Raw genomic sequence first — 26,443 nt, 5'->3', positions numbered from 1 at the left:
CAGCCAGGCCTTCAAGTGATGTCACAGCAAGCACTTTGCACAGAGACATTTATAAGGAATCCTGAAAGATTAAATATTTTGAATGTGCCTTATTATAAGCAGAAAACATGGCAAAGCCCTATTTTAGAAAAAAAAGTGTGGGAATGGCTCCTTTTAAATAATTAATATATTGAATATAGAGATCAAACGAAGAGAAGCTTTAGAAACACAGAAACAGTACCCGATTTCAAAACCATGTAATAATAAAATAAACAGTGGGAATAGAGGTAAGAGGTCTACACAATTTGAGAAAGCTTTAGGCAGTTCTTCATATTAGTCGTGAATATTGAGACTTTCCCCTTTGGTCTGTAACAGATCTTTATTGTCAGTTGATCTGCCCATAGTTAGGGAGGGCATCATAGAAGCCAGCATGCACCGCAGAGGCAAAGGCGACCTCAGTAATGACTGACGGACCATGTGCTACGTACGCTTTTACATGACTTTCTTGTTTTCTTTTATTTACATTGGTGCTTTGCCTGCATGCACGTCTGTGAGAGCTTGTCAGAATCCTTGGAACAGGAGATGAGCAGCCATGTGGTTGCTGGGAATTGGAACCCAGGTCCTCTGGAAGAGTAGTCAGTGTTCTTAACTGTTGAGCCATCTCTCCTGCTCCCTTAAGGGGATTTCTATATTTCAATTTCAACTCAAAAAGCATCTTTTGTTGTCACTAGTGAAAACGATCTATCTCCTTCTCTCAAATGGCCAGTGGTTTATTTTTTGTATGACCACCTTGTTCAGAATGATGATCTGAGGAGACTCCTTGATCTACTGTATACAGTTTGAACATTTTTGAAATACTGAGAACTTGTGGAACATCTCTGCGAACTATTTAGTAATATGCAGAGTATTAGCTCTTGGAAAAAATTAATGTTTGGGAAAAAGATGGGATGGTGGTTTGAGTAAGAATTCCCCTACAGACTCAGGTGTAGTGGCTATTAGGAGGCGTGGTCCTGTCGGAGGAAGTGTGCCACTGTGAGGGCGGGCTTTGAGGTCTCCTATGCTCAAGCTATGCCAATGAGGTACAGAGCCTCCTTCTGTTGCCCGTGGATCAAGATGTAGAGTCCTCAGCTCTTCCGGCACTGTGTCGCTGCCATGCTTCCCGCCATGATGATAATGGACTGACCCTCTGAACCTGTAAGCCAGCCCCAATTAAATGTTGTACTGGTACAGGAGTTGCTGTGGCCGTGATGTTACTTCCAGCAATAAAACCCAAACTAAGACTAATGGTATTTGTGATTAAGTTGGGTACCTGACTGTAAAATGATTTGCTTGATGTTTTCATGTAGTTTAATGATTCTTCTAAAGGCAATTTCAAGCTGGGTGTGATACAGCATGCTTCGAGGTGAACTCGGGAGGACTGGGAATTCAAGACCAGAGTAGAATATATGAAACCCTGTCTCAAAACTAAAACCAAAGCACCCACCCAAACAATAAATATGGGGAGGGGCGGGTAGGACTCCAAAGATACAAAAAAAAAAAAGTTTAAACTATATCAGTTAAAATACTCAGCTTCCTAAATTATCGCACACACTTCCATTCCCAGACTGTAGATCAGCCATTTGACCTTCTCCGCATAATGCTATGCTTTATTGTAAGTATTCGGGAACAAAGTTGACTCAGAAAAAGATACCAACAAATATTTCTTTAATTTGCCCAAAGGGATTTGCAAGCCTTTATAGTATAAGTCTGTACTTTATAAATGAAACCAATGGGGCTGGGGATTTAGCTCAGTGGTAGGCGCTTACCTAGGAAGCGCAAGGCCCTGGGTTGGGTCCCCAGCTCCAAAAAAGAACCAAAAAAAAAAAAAAAAAAAATGAAACCAATTCCATGGAAGGCAGGGCACTGCCATCTGAACAGCATGTCAGAGGCACAGCCAGGAACAGAGCCTGTTCTCATCTTCTACTATGAATCCCTTCTAGGACCAGACGACTACCCCTATCTAAGAGTTAAGATCCACAACAGGAAAAACGGTTTCTCTTTTTCAAAACAATGCAGAAGCCGCCTTCTAAATCCACAGAAATTTCCCTTACTTGGTAAGCCATTAATTCAAATTTCATGCATCAAATCTAAAAATGCTATTAAAACAAAAGCAAACGTGTATACTTAATATTCACTTACTCAAATGAACCTAGAAATATGATTACTGGGAATTTTAACTTGATAATAAAGCACGAAGAGTAGTTAAACAGCTTATAAAATTTCAGTTCAGTCTGGAGATGGCTTAAAGCGAGAACCCCTGCTTAGCATACAAAGGCCTGGGCTTGATCTCCAGCTACACATACGCACATGTTGTAGGATATTTAATCACATCTGAACCCTGAAATTGTGTTATTTACTGAAAAACCCTATTTTTAATTGTGGTGAGACTCAGCCCTTAGCACACACCTTTAGTCACAAATAATGAAAGTTTGCAGAAGGAAGCACCCATGTTTGAAAGTGATGTCTAACTGAGTGGCAAAGTTATGAATCAGAGAAAGATTTGACAGAATAGAATATGCCGAATTCTCGAGAGGAAGGAAGGGAAGCTACTTAAGAGAGCACTACAGAGAGGAAAAAGCAGCCAGGCAGTTTTACTCAGATAGTTTTACAGAGAAAAGTTGAAGAAAGAACGAGCTAGACACAGGTGAAGACAGAACGAGCTAGAAAATGAAGAGTCAGAAGATTCAAACATATTGCCATGGTTAATAAGAGGCCAAGCAGAGCAATTCAGGAATGACAGAGAGAGAAGCTTGATTAAATCAGTCAGCTTGGAGAGGAGTTTGAGACAGAACAGCTGAGTTGGACCAGCCAGCCAGAGCTCAAAAGAACTAGGAAGAGGTGAGCTCATTCAGCTAGATTATTGAGGCTAAAAACATTAAGGCTAGATAAGACTGTATGGAAGCTTAGAAGCTTCCAGGACTAGACCGAGGTTAGCAGCCGGAGGCTGTAAGCCTCCGTGACAACAATTACAAGAGAATAAGTTATATTTACACACACACACACACACACACACACACACACACACACACACACACACACACACACACACACCCACATTCTCTCAACTCAAACCACCATAAAAAGTCTAAATGTGTGTGTGTGTGTGTGTGTGTGTGTGTGTGTGTGTGTGTGTGTGTGTGATCAGTGTAGTTTTGGAATGTCAGAGATGATCATCTTTTGTAAACATTTTTGATCAGACATAGCTTCACTCTCTAAAACACACACTCAAAATTCATATATATATATGTGTGTGTGTGTGTGTGTGTTGTGTGCATGTGTTTGTGCAACATTTACTTATTTATTAAATGTACATACCAAATGTTCTTTTCTTTTTTGTTTTTTTTCAAGACAAGAGTCTGTATAGCCCTGGCTGTCTTGAAACTTACTATGTAGACCAGGCTGTCTTGGAACTCATAGAGATCTGCCTGCCTCTGTCCCCTGAGTGCTGGGATTAAAAGCATGTGCCACCACCACCTGGCAAGTTTTCTGTCTTAAATAGTTATAGAATTAAAACTTTATACTAGAATGTATGTGTCTTAGTCAGGGTTTCTATTTCTGCACAAACACCATGACCAAGAAGCAGGTTGGGGAGGAAAGGGTTTATTCAGCTCACACTTCCACATTGCTGTTCATCACCAAAGGAAGTCAGGACTGGAACTCAAGCAGGGCAGGAAGCAGGAGCTGATGCAGAGGCCACGGAGGGATGTTACTTACTGTCTCGCTTCCCCTCGCCTACTGAGCTTGCTTTCTTACAGAACTCAAGACCACCAGCCCAGGGATGGCACCATCCACAATGGGCTGGGCCCTCCCACTTTGATCACTAATTGATTACAGCTGGGTCTCATGGGGGCATTTCCTCAAGGGAGGTTCCTTTCTCTGTGATAACTCCAGCTTGTGTCAAGGTGACACACAAAACCAGCCAGTACAGTGTGTCTTTGGTACTGCTAGGATCTGACTATTATTTAAAAACCCCAATTTCAATTAAATATGCATGTTCTTTCCTTTAACTTTCCTAATAAACTAGTTTTAAACATTTTTTTTCTTTTGACTTTAAAACAGGGTTTCATTCTGCAACCCTGGCTGGCCATAAACCCGTCTTCCTCGTGCTGGGACAGTAGCTGTGTGCTCTATGCCTGGTCTAAGGAAGGCTAATGAAATAGAGAATTTTTGGAGACAAATTGTGATTTTTAAAAAACATAGTCTGTGAATTAAAATACACAGTAACATATGGCTGAAGAGTGGCTAGATTTAACTGAGATTAACCTTTGTGTATCAATATGAAAATACATTAAGTGAACTTCAAGAGTAATTGTGTGAGACTGGAAGTGTCCCAGGAAAACAAGTATCAGAGGAAAGTACTTTGCATAGATTACTTAGAATTCTAGAATAAAACTTGTATTTCTGAACACAACATACTTAAAATCTGATAATGAATTAAAATGAAAAAACATATCTAAAAAGTTAAAATTATAACATTTACCCAGTATACAAATTATTATTTACACAACAAGGCTTAACAAAAGCCTGACAGCATTACCTACCACCAGGGAGCCCTCCCGTGTCTATGCCTGAGTTTCCCCAGCTCTACTTCACTTATACAAGTTATCAGCTTTGCTCTTTCATTGGTGTGACTCCATTCAACTATGTGTCCATGCGACCTTCGACTTTCATTTCTGCCCAAATCCAGTTACAGTTTCAAAAAGCTCTTCAGCAGAAAGACAATCTGAATTATTACTGGATCTATCAGTTTCAACTAGTTCATTGTTTTCTTCATCCGTATTGACAGGATCAAAGAGTTCAGGTGTGAAGCATACAGAGTCGTCGTCTACTTCTGTTCCAACAGCTGGATTGGAACTGGAACACTTGGCCTCTTCAGTTACTGGGGACAGCTCAGCATCCGGGGAAGGGTCTTTCTCATTCTGTTTGCAATGGTTCTTAGCAGGAATAGTGTCAACCTTCACTGATGGAATTATGACTTCTGACTGAGAGCAAGGTGCTAGTGGTGTGTTTGCTGTTGCATTTGAGGACACACACTTACCTGTGAGTGGCAAGGCAGTTTTATTAAAGGTGGAAGAAGCAGAGGCGTGGTTCTTTGATGACTTGAGCACGGGTGTGCAATTTTTTACTTTACTATTGAAATGCCGTTTCAGAGAATTAAAGATAGGCCAGCTGACTGGCTCTGTTTGCTTTCCGAAAGTTGGGCTTGAAGACCGGGAAATCTCACTTTTTTCTGTTTTCATTGTCTGAACAGATTTTTCTCTTAGTCCTGGATCACCTAAGAATACAAAAATTTAAGCTGTCAACTCTGTGCAGCTAGGTAACAGTAACTATTACTTTTTAAAGTATTTATTTTATTTTTGTTTAAGACAGGCTCATTATGTAGCCCTGGCCATCCTGGAACTCACTTTGTAGACAAGGCTGGCCTCAAACTCATAGAGATCCACCTGTCCCTGCCTCCTAAGTGCTGGGATCAAAGGTGTGCACCACCACCACCACCACCAGGCCCAGAGTGGTTTTTATGGGGTGTATTTTTAAATAGCAGTAGTTCAGTACCCACCACCACATTCACCTTAGAATTTAAAGGAGAGAAGCTTAGCCCTGAAGAGAACAGTGGATCTCCAGTATTTCCTGTCCTGAGTTATAATGCTATTTGCAAATGATCAAATGAACACAATGGAGCCCACAAGGCTGCACAAGAGGAGGAAGATGACTTTGTGAGGATAAGCAGGCTCCCTCCCTCAGTGTAGAGCAAAGCCTTAGTACATGCCAGACCCCAGCACTGAAGGGGGAAAGAGAAAAAGGAGAAATTCACCTCAGAAATCCTCTAAGTGGTGACCATGGAAACGTGCCCACAGCTAACCTTAATTAAAAAGTAAGGACACTGGGTAAAGCTATGTGTGCTGTGTGTCAAATATAGTCCAGAAGTGGACCCCAGGCTTCCTGATGCCACTATAACAGCCTTGAAGTTACTCTGACACACTGAAAGGCACATAGCACAGAGTATTTGAATAGATATGTTAAGCTACACTGATATACAAATTAAAATTATATCCAGTCACTTGCACTTGGCAGTTTCTGCGGGTTTTTTCCTGTTACAAGTCAGATAGCAAATATTTTAGTTTTGTGGTCCATATTATGTCTGCTTCAACTATTGAAGTAGGCTATTCTGGGATTAAAATACAATTACTTAACTTTGTTGGTTTTTTTTTTATTATGCAAAAGCAAATGAACAGTTGGAGTAAACTTCAAACATAACAGAAGCCAACAGGACGGGCCAGGGTTCGCCACTCCCTGAGATAGACCATGACTTCCAATACTTTATAACATTATTTCTTATCATTTAGAACAAGTGGCTCACATCTCAGGTTCAAATATGGGGCACTCATAAATGGGACCTTTTTAGTTATGGAGGCTTGCTGCAGCTAAAGCTGGCTGGCCTTGAATTCTTTTTCTTTTTTAAATGTAATACTTTTGTATTACTGTTACATCTACCTAAAATTTTACATTTATTTCTTGTGTATATGGTATTGGTGAAACACACACCAGGGCATGCATGTGAAGCTCACAGGACGGCTTGCAAGAGTAGATTCGTTCTGTCTGGACTTTAGGGACCATACAGAAGCACCTTCATCTGCTAAGCCCTCTCTCCAGTCCTGGCCTGGAATTCCTGGTTCTCTTACCTCAGCCTCCAACATGCTGTGATTATCTGGATAACAGGTATGAGCCATGATACCAGTGTAGCTCGATTCTTCTAAAGCCTTTAACATAACCTGCCGTTTGTAGAGCATTTACAATGCTATGCTATTAATTACTTGAGTTTCACAATCCAGCTCAGAGGGACAAGTATGTGGGTTTTTCTATCATAACTTAAAGGGTTAAATGGCATTCGCAGTCTCCGTAGGTAAGTGGAAAAGCCAATGGAAACCACAAAAACCACGTTGGTATCCTAGCAAAAGTCTCTTCTCATTCAAACATACCTAGTACTACTTTGTGAACACTTCATGTCACAAACCAATATATTTCAGGAAATTAATGTGCACCTAAAATCATCATTTCACTGCTACATAATGAAAGATTTTTCTGTCTACTGTAAATGGGCAGAATTCAACGTACTTTCCTTCCTTCTGGAAACGCCATGACTTGGTCCTGAGGGGTTTTCAGCAGTCATCTGGGGATTCTGTTGCTCCTGGACACACACTTTCGCTGCTTCTTCCGCAGAGTTTTCTGGCGTCTGATGACTTGCTTCTGACACAGTTGTAAGAGTGCTACCCTCCAAACAGGCCACATCCAGAGTGGACCCATTTTCTTTTGTACATTTTTCCTCCTTTTTGGATCTATTAGTAACCTTCTGGTGTCTTCTGGAGAACTCGGTCAGGGACTCCAGGGCACTTGCAAAGGTTGAGTGGTGCTGGATCTGCTGCCTCACCCATTTAGAAAGTCCTGAAACGGTGGATTGGAGGGAAACTGGTTACTCGGTTACCAAAATATTCATGAAGTAAAGATTAACTTTACTTTTGCTAGTGAAACAACCTAATTTACATTTCAACATATGGAACAGTTTTCAATCTTACACTATGATATTTTTCACGTACATGAGTTACGAAGGGATTATGGCCTGAAAAATAAATCATCAGTTTCAAAATACCGAAAGCTGAGAATGCAGACAGTGTGCCTAAGCCATGCAGACAGACAGACAGAGCTTAACCATACAGTGCCCTGCAGAATACTGGCTGTTTGCTGCTGTGATCAAGGGACCCGGGGAGCTGCAGCTCACTGCTGGTGCTGGCATCTCAGGACACACAGATCACCGGCCAGGAAAGGGCAAGCCGCTCTGGAGTGCACTTTCTTCTGAATGTGTGTTGCTTTCACAGTACTGCAAAGTTGAATCACTGTGAGTTGGGAAATGTCTATCTTTCTCAGGTGAGAATAGCTGGGGAACATGACAAATTTAGTTTTATCCAAATTGGGCCAGCAATATGACTCCGTGGTATAAGTGCTGTGCAAGTCTGGTGACTCGAGCTCAACCCTGGGAACCCAGTGTAAAGGTGGAAGAGAGAACGGACTTTATCAAATTGTCCCCTCGCATCTACACATGTAGCACGGCGCCCGCACTAACACTACACCATATATGCTCCTACACAGTAATAACAAATCAAACCCCCTCAAAATCTGCTTATCAATGCCATGCAGTGTAAGAAGTTGTAAATAACACAACTTTCCATGATCTATTAAAATTTGGTTCCTTTTCCAAAAATGAATTCCAGATTCCAGTCTCAAAGGTTTTCTTTTTTTTTTTTTTGTCCTTCCTTCTACTCATTCCTTAAGTTACTGTGGAAGTGAAGAAGTAATACTGTCCTGGGAAAATCATGTCTGTGGACATTGTTATTTACTTAGACAACAGTGAGAGAAAGAGATGTGACTTGACCAGGGACATGTTACAGTGGTTATGAAACTGTATAAAGTGAACCACAGTAAGAGCTTAAGGTGTTTTGTAGTATGGTTCGTTTTAAATCAAAATAAAAAATATTTGAATTAAAAAAATACCTGGATTATCATAAAATAAATGTTCCTTGGATAATGCTGCAAAAAGTGACACTGTCTTTTATAACAGTTCGGCTTCTAAATTCTACCTACCTGTCTACCTACCTACCTAACTCCCTACCTATCTACCTACCTACCTACCTACCTACCTACCTACCTACCTACCTATGTGCATATGCACATGTGATATTCACACGGGAAAGAGGCTAGTGTGCTCTGAAGGTCTGTCTGTTTATCTACCTACCTACCTACCTATGTGCATATGCACATGTGAATGTGGCTAGTGTGCTCATGAAGGTCTGTCTGTCTGTCTATCTACCTACCTACCTACATACCTACATATCTATGTGCATATGCTCATAGAGGTCCGAGGCCAATGTTGGTTGTTTTCTTGTATTTTTTTTAAAGATTTTTTTTTCTTTTCTTTTTTTCGGAGCTGGGGACCGAACCTAGGGCCTTGCGCTTGCTAGGTAAGTGCTCTACCACTGAGCTAAATCCCCAACCCCAAAGATTTATTTTTTTTTCCTTTTTTTTTTTCCCGGAGCTGGGGACCAAACCCAGGGCCTTGCGCTTGCTAGGCAAGCGCTCTACCATTGAGCTAAATCCCCAACCCTAGAGCTATTTATTTATTATAAATACAGTGTAGCTGTCTTCACATATACCAGAAGAGGGCATCAGATCCCATTACAGATGGTTGTGAGCCACCATGTGGTTGCTGGGATTTGAACTCAGGACCTCTGGAAGAGCAGTCAGTGCTCTTAACCACTGAGTCATCTCTCTAGTCCTCATATATATTTCTTTTGTATTCTTAAAATAGAATTTTTTTAGTTACTTATGAAAACTGAATTTAAACAAAAATTGCCATTAAAAGTAAATTTATTCATCATGTTAATATTACCAAAGTACAGAAACACTTTATAATTTATGAATGTCTAAAAAAGAAATTAAAATAATCTAGAAATTGGGAAATATTTGATTCTAAAATATTAACAAATCTGAGCTATGAAATAAAATATACTTTTTAAAAAGCACTCACATTAACTTTATTTTGAAAAAAATGATATAAGATGAAAATGTAAAATTCTCTGAAACTGGAAAATCTTAGTACTATAGCTTCTTCATTTTGACCTTTTTAGAGAGTCTTTTCGGCACACGATGTCTGGGCCTCTGAACACTTGCAGGGTCTGAGCTCCACCTGCTGACTGAACACCAGTACTTTGTGTTTCTGCTCTTTGGCTTAGTCCGAGGTGCTGCTTTAAGACACAGAAAAGTAGGGGGAACCCTACGAGCAGCACAGCTCCTAGGCAGCAAGCATATTTCTGGTACTGACCGAATGGACGTCACTGTTGGACGGAAACCACAGGTTGTGGTATCTGTTAAGTAATCGCCCACTTAGCTGCCCACTGGCACTGCATCTCCTTTTAGGAAATACTGGCTCTGATTAACATGAACTTCATTTTGTGTGTATGCGTGTGGAATATGTGTGTGTACAACTGCATGAATGCCTGTATGTGTGGACACTGGAGATTGTTCTCCATTTTGTTTTTTGAGAAAAGGTCTCTCCCTGAATCAGAAGCTTGCCAGTTTGGCTATGCTGCCTGGCCAGCAAGTGTTAGTAGGCTGTAGCAATCTGCCTGCCTCCTTCCCCACAGCACGGGAGCTACAGAGGTGCCCCCTCCCTCCTTCCCCACAGCCCAGGAGCTACAGAGGTGCTCCCTCCTTCCCTCCTTCCTTCCCCACAGCACAGGAGCTACAGAGGTGCCCCCCTCCTCCTTCCCTCCCCACAGCCCAGGAGCTACAGAGGTGCCCCCTCCCTCCTTCCCTCCCCACAGCCCAGGAGCTACAGAGGTGCCCCTCCCTCCTTCCCTCCCCACAGCCCAGGAGCTACGGAGGTGCCCCTCCCTCCCTCTTTCCCCGCAGCACGGGAGCTACAGAGGTGCCCCCTCCCTCCTTCCCCACAGCACAGGAGCTACAGAGGTGCCCCCTCCCTCCTTCCCTCCCCACAGCCCAGGAGCTACAGAGGTGCCCCTCCCTCCCTCCTTCCCTCCCCACAGCCCAGGAGCTACAGAGGTGCCCCTCCCTCCCTCCTCCCTCCCCACAGCACAGGAGCTACAGAGGTGCCCCTCCCTCCCTCCTTCCCCACAGCACAGGAGCTACAGAGGTGCCCCCTCCCTCCTTCCCCACAGCCCAGGAGCTACAGAGGTGCCCCTCCCTCCTTCCCCACAGCACAGGAGCTACAGAGGTGCTCCCCTGCATCAGGCTTTTATGTCTGTGCTGGGGACTTACACTCTGGTGCTAAAGTATGCATTACAAGTACTGACCAGCTGAGCACCTCCCTAGCCCTTTAAGTAAACTTCAGAAGAATGGAAATATATTTAAAGAAACAAGCAAATAAATATAATAGAAAATTTGGAAATAAATCAATCAAGCAGCCAAAAGAAATGTACTTACATAAGTGAAAAAAATTTAGTATTTTTTGAAAAATTCATTTTTGAGGAAGAATCTTTCCTTAGACAATGGTAAACAAAATATTGTTACATTATTAAATTATACATCACATTCTATAAAACTGAAAAATAATAATTGGTTTAATACTTGATGACTATTAAAAATTCTCATTCATAAAGAATTTTTACAAACATGAGAATTCAAAGATTAATTTTCCAGTTAGTGGGGAATGTCCATGTTTGATCTTGTGATTCAAAGTCATTCCAACTATTAATCATTAAAGATGAAGCTATAGAGGTCTGGAGAGATGGCTCAGTCAATATAGTGCTTCTTGACAAATGTGGAGACCTGAATGTGGTCCTCAGAACTCATAGAGCAAAGCTGGGAGCGATGGCACACGTAATCCTGGTGCCAAGGACGTGGAAACAGGCAGATCCCTGGAACTCATTGGCTGGCTAGCCTAATGAGCAAGCCCCAGGCCAGTGAAATCCTATTTCAAAAAACAAGCCGATGGCTTCTGAGTAACCACAGCTGAGGCTGACATCCACGCATATGCACACATGTGCATTTGTATCCCCATGTGCATTTGTATCCCCATGTATATACAGACATATGCACACGCACACACATGTGCACACACACACACACACACGCACGTGCACACACACTCACACACACGCATTCACGCAAGAAGCAATAAAAATAGAAGCCATAAAATACAAAAGATTTATGATGGCAGAACAGGAAACCCCAGATCCCACATTCCTCCTATAGAAACATGGATTCAATAATTCATGGACTGAATCCCTTTATGAGAAATCCAGAAACAAGTTAAAGAGTTCTGGAACCCAGGCTAGTGCAAAACCAGCTGCATCCACACAAGCAGGAAAATGTGTGGAACCTTCCTACCATAGTCCCTATCTTGGAACAGAGCCATGACACTAGTGACGTCCCTGGAAAGAAGACTGGACTAGCCCCAAAGTTCTGAGGCATTTGCTTCTGTTCTGCCTTGAAATGCTGACACGAGCAGGCAGACTCATGCCTGGACACAACTAAGAGCAAAAGAGTTGGCAGCAGGCTGTCGCTCCAGAACGACAGTACAGGAGACAGGCTGGTGCAGCCCAGCAGTACCTCGGGAAAGAGACTAGTGTATCGGGAATGTCGGCTTTCCAAAGAACTGCCTGCGACCAGACTGTCTTAGTCATTAGACACAGAGGCCACTGAGGACAAAGGAGGTGGCTGGGGAGCACGAGGCTGCTTAAGAGGCCTCACAACAGAAGAGGCAGACAAGCATGTATAAGGGGTTCTGATATCCAGGGAGATGAAACGGGCAAAGTCATTTGATCTGGTATCGCGCAGGCAAGTCCAGAGAAAGTAGATCCAAAGGAAAGATCCAAGGGGCTACCAGATGCCTAGCAGGGCTGATGAGTGAAGGTCTTTCTGTGTGAAGCTGTGTAGTAAGAACTGAGAGGCGACTGTTGTATCAAGTGTGCAGAGACCAATGCGACATTACAAAAGCACATGGGACATACGCCATCAGAGGAACAAGCTAACTGTGAGAGGAGGAGAGGAGCAGAGGGGAGGGAGTAAGAAGCATATGAGAATTAATCATCACAGAGACAAAGAATGAAAAAAACAAACAACAAACAAAAACCTCAAGATTCTGGAGCAGAGATGTTCACTCACTAGAGGGCTCATCCTCCGATTTCATTAAGAAAAGGATAACATTAGCAAACTCTAAGATCATCTGAAATTAAATAGTTTCCGGAGCAAAAATGAAAGAAACAACAACAACAACGAAGCAAGCCTAAGCCTAAGGGAGTTATGGGACAGCCATTAAGCAGAACAGAGCATGTATTCTGGGACTCCTGGAGAAGGTGCAACAGTTAGAAAGTTCATTTATAGAAAGGGGAAAGGGTTAGGAATTTGAGTCTAACCTTGGCTACCACTTTAAAGCCAGTCTAAGCTGCTTGAAACCCTCAAAACAAAGCAAAACAAAACATAATACAGGTACATGCCTTTAATTAGAGCATTCTGGGTGTAGAGGTAAATAGATCTCTGAATTTGAGTCTACATAGTGAGTTCTAGGCCAGCTAGGGCTGTAGAGTAAGAGCCTGTCTCAAAACAACAACAAAAACAGAAAGAGTTTAGTGATGCAAAAAGGCTTCCTGCTTGTAATGCCAGTACTTGGAGAGCCAAGGGAGACAAATTGTCACAAGTCCAGGGCCACCTTGGAGTACACACTGAATTCTAGGCTAGCTTGGTACACAGAGTAAGGCTCTCTCTTAAAAGGAGCGAAAAAAAAGTAACATAAAATAAAATAAAATTATGATCAAATTGTCTAAGGACAAAGCAAAAGAAAATGATCCCAGTGCTCCTACAGGGATAATAGGAGGCAGAGATAAGAGAATCCCCTGGAGTCTTCAGTCCCTCTAAAATGGTGTGCACAGTGGAATGACAGAGGCTTTGCTTCAAACAAGGTAGAGGTGAGCACAGATATCCTAGGGTATCCTCTAACCTCTATACACATGTGCCATGTAAGTGCCCACATTCACACAGGAACACAGCACCCCTCCCATACATACTGTACACACATACATGCATGAAAATGTTTAGTCAAGTGGCAAGTGCTGTGAAGCATTTCCTCAGAGACAAAACCTTCCATCTTAGAGGGAGCTCATTAGCACACAGACTGCTCCAAAGCAGTGCCTTTCCACCTTACAGATGCCGTGACCCTTTAACATAGTTCCTCATGTTGTGGTGATCCCCAACCATAAAAATATTTTCATTGCTATTGTTATAAATTGTAGATATCTGATGCGCAGGATTATCTGATATGTGATCCCTGTAAAAGGGCCTTTGGACCCCCAAAATGCCCCTGCTGAGAACCACTGTTTTAAAGGAAGGTGAAGCATTTCTATCCACTCTAGAAGCAAACAGCTCAAAGGCTTCTAGAAGTTCCTAGAACTGACTGGATGTACCAGCTTCCTCCTTCTCTGGGTGTATATAAGCAGTAAGAACTGCTGAAAATACTCTTAGACCAGCCAAGCTGCTCAAAGAGGCAGACTCCAGCCAGTCTGCTCGGAAGAGGTTCAGACTGACTGAGCCGCCTGCAAAAGGCATTCCGCAGTCTGTTGAGCTGCTGCAGGCTGAGCAGTGAGCTCCTGGCTTCCAGCCTTTGTGAGCCCATGCAGGGGTGGGCTTTTGGTAAGGCAGCTGTCTTTGGGTCACTATCACTCCTGTGAATAACTGAAGTGAACGTAAAGGCTCGCGAGGTTGGACTTTGGTAGTATCCTTACATCGGTCTTTTGGTTCCTATCTGGGATGAGGCGATGTCTGCTCACGTCTTCCTAAGAATAGTGTCACGCAACAGCAGGATACATAATTAACATTCAAAAGCTGTAGCTTTTCCTTATGCCAGTAACAGACATGCTTATAAACCCAGTACACCAAAGACGAAGGTAGAAAGAAGAATTTCAGGCCAGTCTAAATTATATATAGTAAATTCTAGGACAGCCTGAGTTATATAGCAAGATCCTATCCCAAACAAGCAAACAGATAAAAACCCAATAAAAAATAAAGATTTCCAGGCGAGGCCCAATGGTACACCACACCTATAATTGAGGAGGTTCAGGCAAGGGAAACTCAAGTTTAGGTCAGGCTGGGATATATACAAAGTTTCAGGCCAGCTTTGGCTCACAACAAGACACTGTCTCAAAAAACTGTTGGGGTCCAGAGTCAACCCAAAAACCTCATGAGTACTGGCCTCAGCCAGGCGGGGATGGTTTACTGAACACACGCCTAAGGACTGATCTACCAGCAACAGCTCAGACTCAAGAGCGCAAAGCGTGCACTGGACATTTCTCAGGGCCAGCTTATAAAGGCTAAAATTGCAAAATCCACAGTGAGCTCATATGCAGGTGCTGGAAGTGTTGCTCGGTGGTCAGCTCTGAGTCAAGCTACATCTGACATATATTACCTTTAATCTGATAGGTCCGAGGTGAGGCTTATGGTGGTGGAATGTCTTAAGATTAACAAGACCTCCTAACATAGAGAACATAACAGGGCATGTGGTCAGCAGGTCAGTTAAGTTATATTTTTACATCAATGACTGGCAGGCATATTGCAGAAACCGTATAAAATAGTTGGCAAGTGTGAAACAAAATGGCTGCAGCTATGCTGGGGGTGGAGGAGCCTCAACACAAACCAAAAAGAAAGAAGGGGAAAGATGCTGGGAAGGCAGGACATGCATATGCAAACAAATGAAATAGGATATTTATTTATTTATTTATTTATTTATTTATTTATTTATTTATTTAGTTAGTTAGTTAGTTAGTTAGTTAGTTAGTTAGTTTTTTGGGCCAGGGTTATTGTGTGGCCCTGGCTGTCCTGGAACTTCTTTTGTAGACCAGGCTGTTCTTGAACTCACAGAGCTCCGCCTGCCTCTACCTCCCCAGTACTGGGATTAAAGATGTTCACTAGGTCTTCATTCTTAACCACTCACAAAACTTTACTTAAAATGTATTCTGAATCAAGCCTAAGCCTGACACTGTAAACATCATAGGAGAAAAAGAAGAACTCTTCGAAAATATTGCTCTTCAAGATATCCATTGATCTAGAGCTTACACAGGATCCAGGGGTCTCACTCTTAAATGTGAAGAAGCCACGTCCACTTGCCCTTGTTTGCTGTGGCTTCCAGTATATATGCCATGGGTAGAAGCAACCCACATGCCCACTTAGAGTTGGACAGAGAAATGCAGTCTGCACACATTGTACTAGTCAGCCAAGAGATAGACAGAGAAATGCAGTCTGAATACATTGTACTATTTAGCCAGAGGCAATAAAGAAGTCCTGTTGGATACTTCAAGATGAAGGAACCTTGAGGATGGTACAAGTGAAAAAAAGGTGAAACATGATAGTCACAGAAGCAGGACTCAACGTTACATGAGCCATTGAAGTTGCTGAATTCAAAGGAAACATGAACGTGGCTACTGTATGGGGGAGGGCGAAATGGGGCACTGATGGTCAGTTAAGTTTCAAGTTCTACAGATTTAATGCACAGTATCATTTAGTTAGTATTATATTATAGATAATATGTATTACACAAAGAGGCAGATCTCATGTAGCTTTTTCTTTGTAGATCACTAAGAAAAAACAAAGTCTGTTAGTAATCTTTACTTTAAACTGAAATTCTTACCCGATATATAGCGGTCTGGGTTGTTATTGAAGCGATCATCCACTAGAATAAGAGCTCCCCAGTCATTTTTGTGTCGAATACATCTACAAAAACAGAGAAAATAAGATGTGTATAAAATACTGAAAATAAAGCCAGATTTCTGGAGAGAAAATGAAGAATATTAAGAAAACGGTATATTATCTGTGCGTCACTGTAGTCAATTCAGTCTGTTAAGTCATCTAGTCACTCAATTGATTTTCAGAATTAAGTGTGACGACATTTCTGACTGCCATTCTTTCTTCTCACTCTTTGTCATTTGACGTTTTTACTCCTTCACTGAGATGATTTTTTGAGAGACTGAAGATAAAAAATGTTTAACTTTTACAGTTAAAGATTTTAACTTCACCTGGCATTCTTCTTCGACATTTTAACGTAAGCTACAGGTTACAGGACGGCAGATCATGTAACATAAGGCAGGGCAGGAAGAAGTTATACACTGCCACCACTACAGAGGGGTGGTGACAATCTAACAGGAAGCCAGGGAAATCTATTCTGGGTTCACTTTATGTCTAAAGTGGCTTTTGGTAGAGGTATTTAAGTTAACAAAACATTTAAGAGAAAGAAGATTTCATTTTTCCATTGTTTTCACACTGCCTTGTTCAAATGAATTGTGACCGCTTGAGAAATGATATTATAAGTGAAGCAGTCTAGTGGGAAAACGCTTACTTGTGATTTGGTTGTTAAACCATCTGGTATATTTCAGAAGGCTATTGTTATATTTCACAGACTTTATTACTCCAGACAATTATAATGTCCATTGTAGCCTTTAAAAAAGGTAACAAGAAGGGGTTAGGGAGATAACTCAGTTGGTAAAATGCTTATGGGGCAAGCATTAGAACCTAAGCTGAGATCCCTGGGATCTACATAAAAGCCAGGATGGTGGCACACTCCTGGGGGAGGGGGAGAGGTGTAGGCGGAGCCAAGAACATCCTGGAGTTCTCTGACTAGTAGGTCTAAATAACTCTAAGTTACACTCCAAATTCAATGAGAGACCCCCATTCAAAAGATACCGTGGAGAGTGACAGAGGAAGACACCCAATGTCAACTTTGCCTCCATGAGGGCACACATACCCCCCTCCTCCCCTATGTGCACACAGGGCATTAACACAGTTGGTTTCTGTTCACTTCAGTTTTTCTACATATGTCTCATAAGAGTGCTTCAAATTATAAACACCATTATATCAATTAGCATACATGAGCCTTATCAAGTGATGTAAAACATTCGTTTGTTATTTTTTCATTAAAAACTTATTATTAAAAAAAGTATATGCTCTTTGTGAAAAATTGCCATCTGCTGATGGTGTCCCTGAAAAATCAATAGAAATGACAATACGATTAATAAGATACCAAAGGCACACTATTGTATGTTGATATTTCGAATCCAGACTTTTGTGGTACTTTGCAGAACAGTGGTGAAGCAGCAATGTCAAACTGAGACACAGGAGGCCGCTGAGAACGCAAGTGTAAACACGTGTTGGGAAGGCACACAAACACATAACAAGCTATTACCTGACGATGAGACATGCACACGGTAGGGAAAATGTACACAGCCTCATGTGTTTGCTAGGGGGTAAACAGCTCTGGGTGAAGAAATGGAAGGCACCCACACATGACATGACTTCAACTGTTACTCTGCCACGTGAACAGCGTAGAAGTCTATGTGTCATGGCAGAAAATGATAGGTTTAATAGTAATATATTTTTTTAATGGTGAAAATGTTAGAGGATAGAGGTAGGGAATATGGCTAAAAAAGCAAGTCTGTAGTTTCGAAAGTGCAGATGGGGCTAATATGTGAAGGGCCACTTAATAACCATGTGAGTTCAGCAACATAATTGATTTTCAGATTTAACTTTGAAAATAAACCAAGAAAGTTAAATTACAAAGTTCCAACTTGCACTCTTAGTAGTGTTATCAACCGAAGAACCAAATGTGACAATATATAAAAGAGTTTATAAATCATAAAGAATGCAAATGGAACTTGTATTTCACAAGTTTTCTTGAAGCTCAGGTGTTATTTATATTAAAGTTACATTAAAGTTATATTAAAGTTATTTTTATAAAAATAAGTGTAACAAGTGAAAATCGAGAATTTAAAAGTCTATATTCAAGTTTTCCTAGAAACTATTAGCTGAATATTATAATTTCAAACAAAAACAGGAGTCAGTCATCAGGAAGAGAAAATGAGACCCTTCAAGGAAAAACGTGCAGTGATTGGGTGCCAAGGAAACCGCACGTCCAGTTAGGACTGGCGGCCCTGCAGCGGCTTCCCAATATAATTGGTTTGACGAGAACACACAAAGTTCTGGCATTGTGAGTGGCATGAGTGATGTGTTCCAGGAATTAATCCACCCGATGTCCTGTGTCATTGGCTTCACGTAAATGAATTCAAACACAATCTTGTCATTTTTGTGCAATGTGAATACACACAACACCTGAGAGAAATCTTTTCCAGATCTGCTTGGTTCAGATAAGGGTTAGTTACAGATCTCCTGCTGAACTCTAAATATGTTACACTGTCCACCTGTCAGGACTCTGCTCCTTTGAATTATCTGAACATCTTACAGCTTCACTGGAAAACAAAAGTTAGCAAGGATGATTATAATGTCACATACACAGAATATTAATCTTTTTTTTTTTTCGGAGCTGGGGCCCGAACCCAGGCAAGGCAAGCGCTCTACCCAGGCAAGGCAAGCGCTCTACCACTGAGCTAAATCCCCAACCCCCAGAATATTAATCTTTAAACTGGTTTGCACAAATCTACTTTGTGTTATAAACTGGAAGCTTATGTCCTACAATAAAACTTACTTTTGAGATGATAATTTAAAGTCGTTCCACAGGCTGGGGATAATACTGATGTCTCAGTTGGCAAAGTGCTTGCCACAGTTCTCAACTCCCTCTTCTGACATAAAAGTAAATTGATTTTTAAAAGTAGCAAACGTTACTCCCTCTTCTTGGGCACAGACAAACCATAGACAGTCGTACTGTAATCCAAGTTAACTTACTCACCTGCCTAGAGCCTGATTTAAGGCTCTGTATGCTTGAATTTCATACCACTGACGGCCAGGCAAAAGACCTCTCAATTTTGAGTGGTGGTCGTTGTACTGTCGTTTTAGTTCAACCTAATTTTTTAAACATTAAAAAGTGTAGTTGATAAGTAAAGCTTATTTTAAACATCGGGTGAATATCTCACATTTTACATTTTATTTAGAGTATTTCGTTTTGCACATCTGAGTTTTTCAGCTTATTCAAGTCTTACTCATTTGTACATTTCCACGGTTCTCTCGTGTACATGAGAGCATCTCCACGCAGTAAGACCCACATTCTCGGTGTATAACGTAAGTTCTAGCAACTGTGCAGTCTGCCACCATCCTGATAATACAGATCATTCCCAACACTGCTTTCTGTTCAGTTGACTGCCTTCTATTGGCTGAGGCAGCCACAGACTAGCTTGTTTTTGCCTTTTCTGAAACTTCAAATAAGTGTTATTAGACAGTATATATTTGTTTGTGTCTATACGGATTGCATATTACTTTGGGAATTCATCCATATTAAAATACATAAATGAAACATACATATTCGTTGTGCAAGCTGCAGTGTCACACAATATACCCTTCTGTCCAAACAGCTTCACTTGTAAATGTTCACTACAATGAGTCACTGGTCTGGTTCTAGGCCTCTACTTCTGATATACTTTCTTTACTGGGCCTCCTCTCGAATATTCTGTTGTTGCCCTGTGTCACAGAGATCTTGCAGCTTTAGTTCTGTAAGACCGGCCCCTCCATGTGCAGTTCATAGATGGAGGTGTAGGGTAGGCTAACTCAAAGTCCTGGATCGAGGCCTAGGTGGGAGCTGAGCTGGTCTGTCCACCAGCTCTCCTGCACCCAAGCTGTGAGGGCCGGTTCTCCCGCACTGCCCAGATGAGGGGTGAGGCCGACACTCTTGTCTGTGGCAACCAGCAAGGAGCAGGACTAGCTCACTGGTACCCTTCTACTAGGGTCAACTCTCCCAGACTTTCAGGATAAGGGGCGGGGCCAACTTTCCTCTCATGCCCTCAGGGAGGCTCACTATGCCAGCTCTAGAATTGAGCAGACATAGTAAGTTGTGGAACTCCACTCTGCAGGCACTATTCTTCCTGGATTGGAATGTAGTCCTGGGAGTCACGGAGACTCACACACCAGTCAGTTCTCTCAAAGGAAGAAGGCAGAGGTCCACTTGCATTTGTTACTGGATTCATTGATGGATGCTGTAATTCATCATTTCCCAAGAAGCAAGACCAGCAACTGCTTTTGCCTCCAGCTTCACCTCTTTTCAGAGCACACTCGCCACTTGGCTTTTCTTTGTTTCTCATCCTCCACCACCTACTGCTCACGTCTTTCTCTTCCATCACTCTTCTACACACTTGTTTGCCTCCCAAGGGCCGGGCGCGTAGCCTGTGGTATAGTCTCAGCGTTTCCCGGAACGACTGGGCTCTGCCATGAACCTTGCTTATTGTTATAATCAAACTTAAAATTACTATATTGACATTTTCCCTATTGTCCCATCTACATTCCATTTTTTGGATGAAAATTTTTTTCTAGTGTTTTTATCCCTAATTTTCCCCTTCCTTTTTAATTTAGTATGTATGAGTATTTATAGTGTCCTTGGAAGTCATAAGAGGGCATTCAATTCTCTGGAACTGGAGTTACAGATGTAAGTCACCATGTCAGTGTGGGAATTGAACCCAGGTCCTCTGGAGGAGAAGCCAGTGCTCTTAACTGCTGAGCCATGTTTCCAACATTTAGTGTTTGCAGTTTTGTTCTTAGAGATTGCTCTGGACCAGGGCTTCTCAACCTTCTGAATGCTGTGACCCTTTAATACAGTTCCTCATGCTGAGGTGACCCCCCCTCCCGTCCCAAGCCATAAAATTATGGCATTGTTTCATCATAACTGCAGTGTTGCTACTGATTAGAGCTGCGTGTAAACATCTGATATGCAGGACATCTAATATACAACCCCAGAAGGGGTTGCGACCCACAGGTTGAGAATCACTGATCTAGAATTTACAATACACGTCTTAACAACACAATCTGACTTAAAATAGTGTTATGCTGCTTCACAAATGGCATGCGTACACAGTAGACTTTCATTCCTTTTTATGAATTTTGTGCCATTTTACTTTTACAAATACTATAAACCATAACACATTCTTCTGATGCTTTTAAACAATATCACTTATTTTAAATTATTTTTAAATTTTAGAATGTTTAGATTTACATAAAAGTAAAAAAAGTACAGAAATTTTACATGCATTGTACTAACCCCCCCAATATTAACACACTATGTGACTATGCCACATACTTCAAATTCAGAAACAAGTATTAGAATATTACTTTAGTCTATGTGCTTTACACATTTTTACCCTTTGCAGTAGTAAATATCTTTTATATGTGTGTGTGTGACTGTGAGTGTGTGTGAGAGTGTGTGTGAGTGTGTGTGTATATATAGACTGTGTGTGTGTGTGAGAGTGTGTGTGAGTGTGTGTGTGTGTGTGTGTGTGGCAAAGGGTCCTTTAATCTGTAGCTCAGGCTAACCTCACACATGCTCTTTTTGCCTCAGTCTCCTGAGTGCTGGGATTATAAGCTACGTCTTCATTTTTGAGCAAGAATTCCATGCTGACATTTTTTCTTTTAGTATGTGAAGACAGCGCTAAATCATTCTCTGACTGGTGCAGGCTTGGAAGTCTGCTGCTGTTCTTGTCCTCTGTATGATGTCTTACTATTTTCCAACTCTGGGACTCTGCCTTGTAAACTCTCACTGCCATGAAGCCTTCTCTTCACATCAGTGAGATTACTGAGCTCTGGCTCGTCCTTCCTACTCCGGCCTGGTACAGTGGCGCTCACTGTATTTTACATTTATTGGACCTAGTGTTGAATATCTAAAAACAGTGTCTCATCGTAACATTCACTTTTCTAGTTCTTTAAGCAGGTGGAGATATCTACTGTGTTAGTCCCTTGAGACTGTATTTATATTAAAAATTTTTAAAGAAAAATGCCCATACAAGGAGAATTGTTTAATATATTTCTACTCTGCAAACTGACAGTATCTCGTCTACCTTGCTCACTATGTAACCTTGTATATACTTCATAGTAAACTGCACAGGGTGACTGATAACTACTATTTGAATCCCTCTCACCTACAAATGAAGACACCCTGGTTAGAAGGGTTATTTTATGTTTAAATAACTCTTCCTAGGGTAGAAATTCAGGCTCCGGTTTGTGTATCATTAGAGGCTTGAAAGACAGGCTTTTGCAGTGTCTGAGAGCTCTCGTTATCTAAGCTCATAGTCTTCCCCCTATTGCACAACATCACCAACAATAAATTCATGTCTTTAAGTTAAATCGTTAGGACATTTTTATTGAATGGGATAAAACAACCACAAAGTTAGTTATTTAAAAAGTTATACAGTAACTACTGATGTGTTCAGTTATATTTAAAGACACACTTATTTAAGTGATATGGTGAGAACATACCGGATAACATAACAGGACCTGATAAACTGAACACCAGAATCTAGAACAGGATCTGAAAACGAACCATTGTCTAACGTTTGGCATAATGAGGGGCAATTTTAAATCAGTGAAGAAAGGATAAACTATTAAATACTTTTAGGAACAACTTTTGAAAAAGTAAAGAAACACTTAATAAAGTTATAGTCCTTGTATCATTTATATAGATACATTTAAGATAATTTTAAAAACCTATAACTATTCTCAGGAAACAGTGACCTATTTACAGTCCTAAGGTGGGAAAGGTCACCCCAATCTAGCAAGTATGCACAACAGGCCACAGGAAACTGGGCAAGCTTGTCAGCCCCTGGTGAAGTTCCACAGCGACTCACCCATGGTTTACCAGACAGCACCTAACTCAGGTTAAGAATAAAAAATGACGAAAAAAGGGCCAAAGAATGCTAAGGGCTGTTGTAATTGCCAGACTGCTGATAGCTATAATTACTGGTTTAACCCCTGGCAGCCTTTTAAGATATCAGAAAGGCCATGTGCTATGTTATTAATAAAAGCAATTCAAAGTAATGCCTATTCTAAATCAACCCCAACAAAGAATTAAACCAAAGTCTGACTACACTCTGAGGAAACAATATAAAGACTGAGTGTTTTCCTGAGATCTCAGTAACAAATCAAACCACGCCTACACAAGTTTAAGATGACCAGATGTTAACTGAATTGCCTATAAAAACCAAAAATCAATATTCCACAGAAGAGCTAGGCCTTTAAAATCGCTATAATGTACCATAATGTGTAGTATACAATGAAAAATTACTCAGAAAACATGACACACATTAGGGAAGGCGGAAAAATAGGCAGTGAGCAACACACCAGCTGGGAAGCATGAGGGCAGGTTTGAGGATGACTGACAAGGACTTTACAGCAGTCGCTGGAAACATATTTAAGTAACACACGGTTCAGGGGGATGGTGGTGCAGCAGTAATAGAGCATTTACTGTTCTTCCAAAGAAACTGGGCTCAGTTTTTGGCAGCCATATCAGTTGGCTCATAACCTCCTGTAACTCCAATTTCAGGGGACCTTTCTCCCTCTAACCTATGACAGCACCTGCATACAAGGGGCTCAAATAAACCTATGTGCATGTGCATGTACACATGTACACACGTACACACACACACACACACACACGCCCTAAAAATGTTCACTTCTGCCAAGATTATTCAGACTTTAGTCATTAAACTGTGTGCCTTTGTTCTTAAGATTTATGTGTGTGTACCTGTGTGTGTGTGTGTGTGTGTGTACACGTGTGTGTAGTATGTGTGTTGCCCACCTGTATTCACACATGCACAGATCACGACAAGACTTCAAGAGTCTTCCTCTAGTTCTCTATGCATTCTTGCCTGTGACGGGTCTCTTACTGAACTGAAGCTTGCCATTTAGGCTAAACTAACTGGCCAAACAGCTCTTGGGATGTGTCTGTCTCCCCCACAATGTTGAGATTACAGGTACATGCCCATGCCCAGCTTTTAGATGGATCTGGGGATTCAAACTTAGGTTCCCAAGCTTACAGAACAAGCACTCTTACCCAACGAGCCATCTCTTTAACCTTGGAAGTAGAAATTTTTACAAATTCAAATGAGAACGGTACAATTGAAAATATGGTAACAGAAAGAGTCAAAGATCAGCAAGCACATCAGTAAACAAAGTAACAAAGTAAATTCGTGTACACTAAAAAGACCCTGTGTAAAAGAACCAAAGCCGGTCGTTCAGTGGCAGTCTAAACAAATCACAGTTAAAACAGTACCAATGCACTTAATACGCCAGGGGCTGGCAGAGGGAAGCTCACTGCGGAGTGCTTAGCTGGGATGTGTGAGGCTGTCGACTTAATTCCCAGTACTACTCACCCACAAGAGCCTCCAAGTCTCTGTTGTTCAAGCTTTATATCATCCTAAGAATGAACTGCTTTTTTACATAACAAAAATTCTCCTTAAAAGAATTCAAGTTCAAAATATGCTAGTGGACAGCTGTTCCTCCATACAGATATGTTCTAAGAAAGTGGAATCGACCAACCACTGACGGGAAGTACAGGGGTGGGGACCTCCCCTCGCTACCCTGAACATTTATAACTTTTGTATTATTCCCTAAGTCATTCAGTGAAACAGCTCTGTAGCACTTATACTAGGTATTGAGAATAATTTAGAGATGATTTAAAGTACACTGGAGAACAGGCATAGATTGGACGCAGCACTACACTATTCTACACAGGAAACTGATCATCTGAATATGGTCTTTTCTCCGTGTTTTCTGGAATCAATCTGCCACAGGTGCTGACAGGTGACTGAACGTATTACAGTTTCAGAGTTTTCATACTAATTGAGTGTAGAAAAAAAAAGCTAGTTTGAAGTAGCTCTTAAGAATGACATAGAAAATATTTTTTAAAAAAGCACTGAAAGTATAAAAATCGAAACAGTGCAGGAAAATGATGGAAACTGAAACACTGAATACGCAGTTTGGGCTGGGTGTAAGCTGTTTGTTCTAGATAATAGGAATGCAAGGTGAGGTAAAAATGTTTTCTGCCTGACAAGAACTTACAAACAGAAAAGACTGTACCAAATGAATACGTTAAGACATTAATGTCACTCAAGTTAATAAAAAAAAAAAAGACATTAATGTCAGCTTCGGTGTATGGACGCAAGGCCAGTTGAGAAGTGAAGCCAGTCCATGAATGTAGTGTTAAGATAGTGAGGTCCTGGCGTGGAGAAGGAGAGGAAGAGAAGAGGTCCAGTTTGTAAGAGCATCAACCTACAGGACGTGAGTCACCAAGTAGAAGTGAAGGGAAATGCCTAAACGCTCTCTGACTTTCCAGCTAAAGGGGGTCCAGGAGGTACCAGAGAAGATAAGTACGCTTAAGGAAAAAGATAAAATTGGCTTAGCCCAGGTTAGATTTCTAAACAAAAAGTAACAGTTGACAATAAGCCATGCACAGAAGTGCACACCTGAGAGTTAAGTTGGGGAAGAAGCAGCAGGATAGCTAGGAGTTTAAGGACAGTCTGGCATGTTACAATCCCTTGTCTCAAACCAGTGAAAATGTAAGGGATCAAGTTTTTGAAATAAAATTGAGATTAAGAATTAGCTAAAATCTCAAAATTGGAAAACATGGGAACCAAAGTTCTTAGAATACAATATTAGCACCCAGCTAAGTTTCTTTATAGATCTATGCAGATCTATATTGATTAACCATAGTAACATAATTTACCTAATAATTTTACGAGGAAGATATTACTTTATATTACAGATGAGAAGATTAGGAGTGAAAAGACTAAAGCTGGGGTTTGGATCAGGTCTGAGCTGGCTCTCGTAAGGATTGAAAGCTGCGTGGTGGAGATGAACACTTGCACAGCTTTTCCCAATGACCCTCGCTAATGTAATTAGGTAGGTCAAGTCTGTTGCTTTACTTTTCCTATTTAAAAACAGGAGTCAGGAAAACTAAATTCCATGAGAAATGGTTCTAGAATTTCACTGTATGTACGATGATCATCGGCCATGAAAATCAATGCTCAATTTAAAATGACACGTAGCATATGTGAAAAAGCCAGTTTCTCCTGCCAGCAAGTAGCCTAAATGCTAAGGAAAGCAAGGGCTGGAAGGGATTTGCTGAAATGTCAAAAGACAACCTTTTTACTTTCGCCTGCCCAGCCTCATA

At 41.3% G+C, this 26,443-nt stretch overlaps 1 protein-coding gene across 1 annotated transcript in view; it reads right to left on the bottom strand.

Moving 5' to 3' along the window:
• Positions 1-4,623: 4,623 nt before the first annotated feature.
• Brip1 (BRCA1 interacting protein C-terminal helicase 1) overlaps positions 4,624-26,443 on the bottom strand; it is a 121,559-nt gene continuing 99,739 nt past the window's right edge. The window contains 5 exon segments of the mRNA XM_032914222.1: positions 4,624-4,703; positions 4,706-5,293; positions 7,132-7,458; positions 16,205-16,287; positions 19,250-19,362. Coding sequence (XP_032770113.1) covers positions 4,624-4,703; positions 4,706-5,293; positions 7,132-7,458; positions 16,205-16,287; positions 19,250-19,362 — 1,191 coding nt within the window.

The sequence above is a fragment of the Rattus rattus genome, chromosome 9, assembly GCF_011064425.1.
Source record: "Rattus rattus isolate New Zealand chromosome 9, Rrattus_CSIRO_v1, whole genome shotgun sequence".
Classification (NCBI taxonomy): Eukaryota; Metazoa; Chordata; class Mammalia; order Rodentia; family Muridae; genus Rattus; species Rattus rattus.
The sequence above is the reverse complement of the archived record's forward strand: the minus strand, read 5'-3'. Positions and strand labels throughout refer to the sequence as shown.